The sequence below is a fragment of the Colobus angolensis genome, unplaced genomic scaffold (genome assembly GCF_000951035.1).
Source record: "Colobus angolensis palliatus isolate OR3802 unplaced genomic scaffold, Cang.pa_1.0 Scaffold58, whole genome shotgun sequence".
NCBI lineage: Eukaryota > Metazoa > Chordata > Mammalia > Primates > Cercopithecidae > Colobus > Colobus angolensis.
Genome location: NW_012119376.1, coordinates 11,351,787 through 11,360,090, shown reverse-complemented (window position 1 = coordinate 11,360,090; position 8,304 = coordinate 11,351,787). Strand labels below are relative to the sequence as shown.

At 40.6% G+C, this 8,304-nt stretch overlaps 1 protein-coding gene across 1 annotated transcript in view; it reads right to left on the bottom strand.

Moving 5' to 3' along the window:
• Positions 1-219: 219 nt before the first annotated feature.
• The window catches only part of SLC2A12 (solute carrier family 2 (facilitated glucose transporter), member 12), a 64,945-nt gene continuing 56,860 nt past the window's right edge, over positions 220-8,304 (bottom strand). Inside the window, exon 5 of the mRNA XM_011962131.1 lies at positions 220-2,803. Coding sequence (XP_011817521.1) covers positions 2,653-2,803 — 151 coding nt within the window. The 3' untranslated portion in view covers positions 220-2,652. The remainder of the gene's footprint in view (positions 2,804-8,304) is intronic.

Here is an 8,304-nt window from a genome sequence, read left to right as displayed (position 1 = left end):
TAGTACATTTTCCTTACCGTATTATAAAATCTTGAAAATCTAGCTTAGGTACTGCACTGAACAACACTTATTATTTTTATTTTTTATCTTTTTTCTTCTCAATGCCTTCCCTAACCTGCTTCTTACTCCAAAGTGGAAGGCAAAGGTGAACTTACATTTTTCTTTCTTACAAAAGATTTCATTGGAATTTTTAGACTTTTATTTTTCCTTTTTTTTTTAAAAAAAAAGTGTTTATTTCCTTTATTTTAAGATTCAATAGGATAGCCAAACTCATAAATATAGAGAATAAAATTACATGAAAGAGTTACAAACTCGCTGTCTTAAAGATTTGACATTTTCATTTAGTTTTAATTAACAGTAATAAGTCACCTCCTGTTTTGCAATGTGCACCAAAAAAAGAAATGTAGAATAGGGGGAAAACATGCTTATATAGCCAAGGTACAGATTCAGATGATACAACCTTTTCAGTATTCGCATGACTTGAAAACTGGGCAGATCAATAGCTAATCGAAGTGCTTTATCTGAAGGGAGAGGGTAAAGACAGTGTGACCGGGTCTGTTTTCAGGGCTGCTGAGTGAGCCTCACCTAGCAGTGTCCTTGGGTAATTCGCTAACTTTAACAAAGATGGGAAGAAGTGAGTGCTCTAATGTCTTCTGCTGGCTCTCCATAAGTACTGTAAATTTTTTTTTATAAATAAAAACTGTGAATATATATGTATAAGTTGTAAGTATTTCCCCCTTTTTATTTTTGAAAATCAAAAAGCTTGATTTGGTGTGGGGCAATGAACATTGGATACAAATTTGGAGACAAAATTGTTTAGTTACAGACTCAGGATATTAAAATAAAAATGCAAAAGAATACTCAAGATACTGAAGTCGAGGTCACTAGTAATAAACCGGCTAGGTCGATAAACAGTTTCCTGCCCATTTATAATGAATGGCTAAACCAAAAAATACCTAAAGTATATATAGTGTTTGAACTATAAACACGGAAGGAAACGTGGGGCAGAATACACTTCCCTTCTCTTTCCAAAAACAAACAACAATGCTTGCTCTGACTTGCATATGAAATACACTGTGATAGAATTGAGATCTCAAATCTTCTTTCCTTTTAGCTTCCCCTGCAATTTTAATACAGATAATACACTGCAGATCCAGGCCTTTTAGTCAGTCTTCTGAGTCTCCGATTTTATAGTTTTACTACTTACATAGGTTTATAGTCTCTCCACATTGTTATAAAGGAAAGTAGTAGATCGTGTCGCCTTATATGACATTGGGACAGTTTATTAGGAACCAATGGGAAAATTCCAAGCTAAATAAAAAGGAGCTGGCTCTTAGGATTCTCTTTTCTTTAGGTTAATCATATTTTAAAATTCTTTTTCAAGTTAGGTTGTTCGTGCTCTTACGTTTTTTCTGTGTCTTCCATCACTTACAGTATTAGTAATTTAATATGTTACTTGGTTCAAGATTTGATTGTGGATTTTCTGTCATCATACCCAAATTTTATTAGTGAGACCTCTTACCAAGTCTTTAAAATCAACTGGAGAAGTAGAGAACAGTTCATCGTTGTGTGGGTGAAACCCACGTTGCTTGTACAGGCTGCCATCATAGAGAAGAACATATGAGGGAATTGTCCTGATGTCTGAATGTCATTTATTGTGTCTTCGGTCACTGAAAGTCATCATCAAGTGTAGCCTGTGTGCTATAACCTGAGGTAGGGTAGTGATATTCCTGAGGAATGTGAAGAATTGCAGGACACTGTGGATTACTATACATTGTCATGAAAGCCTTCCAAGGAGGCAGCTTTTCTAGGCTTGACTTAATAACTTCAACCTAATTGCTTAGAGATTTGGATAAATAACCTAATGGCCTGACTCCTTTTCTAATGTTTTACTTACAGCTACTTCTAAATAAATATGGTCCCAGGATTTTAAAATTGTCTTTTCTATGCACTTTTTAAAAATGGAAAAAAATGCTCATTTTTCTCAACTATTGCAGAATTATTTTAATATTTCACAATATTAACATGAAATTCATAAAAGGATATTTTGCATTAAATTGTAGTTTATAGTTCATAAAATAAGCTCTATAATCTGTATACTTGTTGAATGTAACTAGGAATTACCACTAAAATCCTAGCCGGGACCCTCTTCTAATCTAGATGGAATACGTGGGCAGTTGTCCACACTGTGTGTTCTGGTTCTTTTTTGTGTAAGACCCAGTGCAAGCAGTGTCTTGGTAGGCAAAACCTGTACCCTTATGTCCAGACCACTTGTGTATCTGAATAATAAAGCTGTGACTGGCCTCCGTACATACATAGCTTAAGGCAGAGGTTGATGTCTTCACTAGGACATAGTCTATTCAAAGGCTGCTCTGTGAAGGTAGAAAGTATGAAACCAGCCAGTAACTTTTTTTTTTAACCTGATATCCTGCTCAGAATAAGAAAGATCACTTAGGACCTTGTACCTCGTCTACCTTTTGAGGTTCCTTTTGGGGAAGAGGGGATTAAAGGCTCTCTTTACCATTTCAGTGTTTCTTCAAAACCAGTTCCATGACACTGAAAAGAAAGCACAGGAGTCACAACTATGCACTGGTCCAAAGACACCCTCCTAAGTGTTCTGGCACTATCCACGTTCAGAAGGTGTTGAGACCATTAGTTCTCTGGAGAAAGCTGCCTGGATTGGCCCCTACCACACAGCTTGTTACACTCCAAGAGCTGCTCCTGGGGTTTTCTTTTTTGAGGCTGTCTTGGCACTAATTCTTGGTGATGACTCATAAAACAAATGTTGTTTTTCACATAGTTCCTGAAAGAAAAAGAGGCACTAATGAAAATGTCATTCTTAGTTTACAGTACATACAAAAAAAAAAAGTGTAGGCTATTATTTTTTAAACCACCCTGGGGCTTTAATGTTTTAGCTATGCAAAATAAATACATATTTTTATTGGGAAGCCTGCTGCATCATGAAATTCAGTGTGCCACAGACTTTGGTCAGTCTCATGCAAGGGGTAACGGTGTCTTCTCAGAACACAATCCCAGCAGTCAGCTCTGTGGGGAAGGATTCCAAGGATAGTATTACATACAGAGAACCAGTGGAGGTTTCATCCCAGACCTTATTTTTTTCCATTTCTCAAACTCCAGCAATGTGCCTATATTTATATCTCTTCTGTCTTCTACGTCATCCCTCACTCCTGCATTAACAAATTTTTCTACAGGATTCTTTGCATCAGCCCAAAAAGATGCTATCATATTTTACCTTTATTAAAAATGAAGAGCTGCCTTTGAACCTCCCTTTTCAAATACCTTTTTCTGTAATTTAACCAATGATTTGAGTGGCCATGGTATGTAGTTGGTATGGGTTGAGTAGATAAAGACTCCTGTTTTCAAGGAGCTTACTTAGATTTTAGAGGGGAGACAAGCATATAATTTGAAGTAGTAAAAGTGCTAATGAGAAATAAACGGGGAAGGAGAAAAAAGGATTTCACTGGGTGGGAGAGGACAGACTGTTACACAGGTGGCATCTCTCTAAAGCTGTGATGATCAGAAAATGGAATGAAGTTAGGGAGGGAACCCTGCAAAGAATCCCAGAGACCTGAGAAGTGGGGGCAGGGAAACGAGTTGGTATCGGGAGGGAATCTGAGGAAGGTGTGTTTTCAGGATGGGAAATACTGCAGCTTTGTGAGTGTGTGCATGATGATAATCCCATAGGAGGGGGAAATGGATGCACTCAGTGTACAAATGGAAGCACTGACCTTTGCAACAAGGCAGAATGTGTGGGCATAGATGTAAGCAGGTTAGTAGATCTTGTGGCAGGAGGATGAGGTGGTCTCAATTTACTTTCTCAGTGAACTAAAAAGCAAAATAGAGTGAAGAAGTGGGAGGGGGTGCTTGGAAAAGTATTGGTGTGAAGTAATCGTCTTCGAAAGTAGGAACATCAACTCACCAGGGAAATGTGATATATTGCATGATATTCCTCAAGAGCTACTTGAGATTGATGTTCGTAAGTTTAAAACAAGGCTGATCAGCATGGTTATGTGTTTGATTCAGCCAGGTTTAGCTCCTTGAATGCAGGGATAAAATGAACTAAGAGTTGACTTGGTCAGAGTTAAGGTTTGCCTGAGTGATGGAAGGAGAGAGAAGAGGGGAAAGGGAGAAGGTGAAATGCAAAGAAGTGGCCTGGGTGGTGGGCCATGGAAAGTAGGAAGCAGGGTAAGGAAGGAAGGGAGAGCGTGAGCCTCCAGGTTGTGGTGGGGCTGAAGACTTGTTAAAGTGCCAGTACTTGAGGAAGTGGGCTGGAGAGATGAGTGGTTAGAGGGTGAGTTTAATGCTTGTGAATGAAGCAGTGATTGGAAATGAGTGTAGGGCGTGACCATTCTGCTTTTCTGCTCCCCTTCACAGCAGAACTGATGCAAGGAGTGGACTGTAGCTTCTTCACTTCACTTCCATTTTGTCCTCCAACTGTATCAGTCGGCGTCTGTCCTCTCATTCCACTGAGCCTGAGTCTGTCAAGCCTATGATTACCTCTGTCTTTGTGGCTGGTCTCTCCAGTCCCACCTTCCTACAACACTTCTGGCTTTCCTCCAGCCTCACTGCTGGCTTCTTTTCAGTCTCTTTTAACACTCTCTTCTTTGCTCGGTCTCTAAGGTTGGCACAAAACTGGGCCTAGTCCCTTCTCTCTCTGTTCTCTGACCGGATAAGCTTATCTGGCTTCATGATTTAAATACCACTTAGCTGATGGCCACTCATATTTGACTCTCTAACCCCTAGAGTCTCCAAATTTCAGACTTATATATCCAAGTGCCTACTACTAATGTGTCTATTTGATGTCTAATGGACATCTCACGATTAGTATCTCCAAATCTGAGCTCTATTCTCTCCCGAACCCTGAAACCTAGTCGTCTCTCGGGCTTCCCCATCTCACCACCTGTCCAGTTTCTCAAGTTAAAACTTGCAGTGTCATCTTGACTGCTTCATTGCCTTACTCTATCCATTTCGTTCACATTTTTTCATCTATTCAATGCTGAGCTTTGATTATATGCCAAGGAATTGTTCCGAGTGTTGGGAAACAACAGTGAACAAAATATACAAAATTCCCTGGCTTCATGGAATTGAAATATAGCAGGAAGAGATAGACAGCAGACCAAGTAAAATATAGTGTTTCTGCTTTGGTTAAAACCGAAGGATTGGAAAGTGGGTGCAGAGTTGGATACACAACTGGTGTTTGAAAAAGTCTGATGGCGGTGAAGCAGCCAGACAGGTGGATAGCTAGGGGAAGATAATTGGAGGCAGAGGAAACAAGTGCCGAGATCCAGAGCCTTGAGCATGCCTGATGTGTCTGGGATGCAGCCTTTGGCCTGTGTGGCTGTGAGAGGAGAAGGGCAGATTAGCAGGCTGTGCAGGGCTGGAAGGGCATTGGAAGGCTTCTGCTCTTGCTGGAGAGCCACTGGAGGATTGGAGAAAAAGAATACCTTGATTGCATTTTAAGGGGTCATTCTGGCCACTAGGTAGAGAACTGATGGGAGGGGACAAAGGCAGAAATGAGAACCAATAAGTGGGTATTGCAGTAATTCAGGATGGAGATCATGGTGACTCAGACCAGGGCAGCCATGAAGGTGTTCAGGCTCTGGATATATTTTGAAATAAGAGCCAACACAACTTCCTGATGGACTGAACGTGGAGTATGAGAGAAAGAGTCAGGAAAGACTCCAAAGTCTGTGGCCAGAGCAAGTAGTAGGATAACATTGACATCCACTGAGGTGGGTAAGGCTGTGAGTAGAATAGGTTTGAGGATATCACAGGTTCAATTTAGGACATGCGAGGTATTAGGTGTCTGTTAGACATTTGGAAAGACATGTAGAGTAAGCAGTTGAATAAACAAGCCTTGAATTCTGGAGAGAGAGCTAGAGACAAATTTCAGACCCTGACATATTAATGAGATACAAACTCATTGACTGAGATCAACTAGCCGGTGAGGGTGATAGAGAAGCGGTCAGGGGACTAAGCCCCAGGGCACACCAACTTTAAGAGAGGAAGCAGAGGAAGAGAGACCCATAGGTAAGAGACAACAGGGGACGGGTCCCAGAAGGCTGTGAGGCAACCATTTCAGGAAGGAGGACTATCCCCAGGCAAACGCACCATCTCCAGTCAAATGCTGGAGATAGTCTAAGATGAGGAGTGAGAATTGACCACAGAGTTAACCAACATGGAGGTAATTGGAACATTAAAAAGTAATTTCAGGAGTGGGATGGCCATAACAAGTCTCATTGGAGCAGGTTCTTCAGAATGGGAAGAGCAGAAGCACAAGTGATGACAGTGAATACAGACGATGCATTAGAAAAACTTAGCTGTAAATAGTACCCAAGAAATAGGGCAAAAGCTGGAGAGAAAATGGCACCAAAAGATGTTTAAAAAAAAAATGGAGAAAGAATCACAGCAGGTTTCCGTGCTGATGAGGAGTAGGTAAAGATGCAGGTGATGCAGCAGTGAGCTGGGACAACTGCTGGAGAATGTGCTGGAGAAGGGAGAGAGGGGGGCGGGGGGGGGGTGAAGGGGCCTCTCATAGGAAGGACTGCATTCCTACATAGGCCCTGGAGGAATGGTCGTGTATGTGGAAGGTGGTGGAAGTTTCCACCTGATTATGTCCATTTTCTCAGTGAAGTCAGAAGCAAGGCCATCGGTGAGGAATGAGGATGTGAGGAGGTTTCCGGAGAGAAAGTGATCTGGAGCGTTTGTCTAGGAGAGAAGCAGAGTTAATAGACTAGGGATATGTGTGTTTGCCACATGTGATTGAAGGCCACTTAAGGTCCATGGGTGTGATGGAAAAAGAGACCCAGCACTACAATTGCATGCTTTCTCAGCCTCCTTCAGCTGGATGGCTGCAGACACTCACTATGGCACACTTTTAAAGTGTAAGTCAGATCATGTCACTGCCCTGCTTAAAATCCTTCAGTAGCTTCCACTGCAATTAGAATGAAATCCAGCTCTTCACTCAGCCTGCAAAGCCCTGCACACTAGTCTCTACCTACTTCCTAACTCGTCAAAGATTACAGCCTTCTTTCCATTTCTGGAACAAGTCAAGTGTGTTTCTGACTTAGCCTTTGCACTAGCTGTTTTTTCTGCCTGGATTTTCTCCCCTATCTTTCAAGGTTGGCTTTTTATTACCCAGGTTTTATCTTAAATGTTACATCTCAGAATAACTTTCTCAGATCTGCCCAATTGAAAGTAGCCCTTTAGTCACTTACTGTCTAATCAGCATACTGGAAATCTCATGGTGATTGTACTCACTGACAATGTTATTGTAGAACCTAGATCAGTGCCTGGCACATAGTAGATGCTCAATAAATATTTATTGAATAAATGAATTGGGCAGATGCATGACTAAAGAAATGGCCACATCAAATTAACTGCTAAAAGTGAAAAATAAGTTTGCCTCAGAACTGAAATATTTAAAAACATTAACTTGTTTGCTTTCTCCATTTGTGCCCACTTAAGCTGGGGGAAAAGTAAATCACAGCTGAAACAGCAAATATGGCAAACATCACATCCCATTTTGAGTTTGTAGCTTGCAAGGCAGAAGTTCAAAATAAAATCTTTTCAAATTACATTACTGCAGAAATCTTTTCTGACCTCTCAGCTGAGTCACTGTTTATTTTATAAGAAACTTAACATCCTTGGAAGAATATTTGTTTTTTCAGCTTTTTAGAAATAGGGGTAGAAGAACCCAACTCCAAATATAGAGCAAAATACTAGGCAATCTGTAGTATCATGGTTGAAGTTAATTTGATATTGTAGTTTACTTTCTTAGAAATAGACATTGGGACTTCTACATCAGGACTATTATCTTGGTGACAAAAGTTGATTCATTGTTTTATTCTAAATTCATGAAGACTCTTAACTCAGCAGTGTCCTTCCTCATTCTTCAAGTTCACCTCAGCTTCTGCGCACAAGCAGTTTCCATGGGCTTTCTACCACCTCACATTTTCTTAACTAATTTAATAACTTACTGTATTTTTTTTTGTCTCTGACATTTCTCTCTTGGAAACCTTGTTTAACGTATATCCTTCATAGATACTTTGGTCAGTTTACATAAGCCAGGCTGCTCACATTGTCATTTTAAAAGCTTTTCTCAACCTGTTGGTTCAGCTCAGAAAAGCCTCTGGCTCACTAATATTACATGAATAGAAGTTAACCGGGAGCCCAAGGCGGGCAGATCACGAGGTCAGGAGATTGAGACCATCCTGGCTAATATGGTGAAACCCCGTCTCTACTAAAAATACAAAAAAAATTAGCCGGACGTGGTGGCGGGTG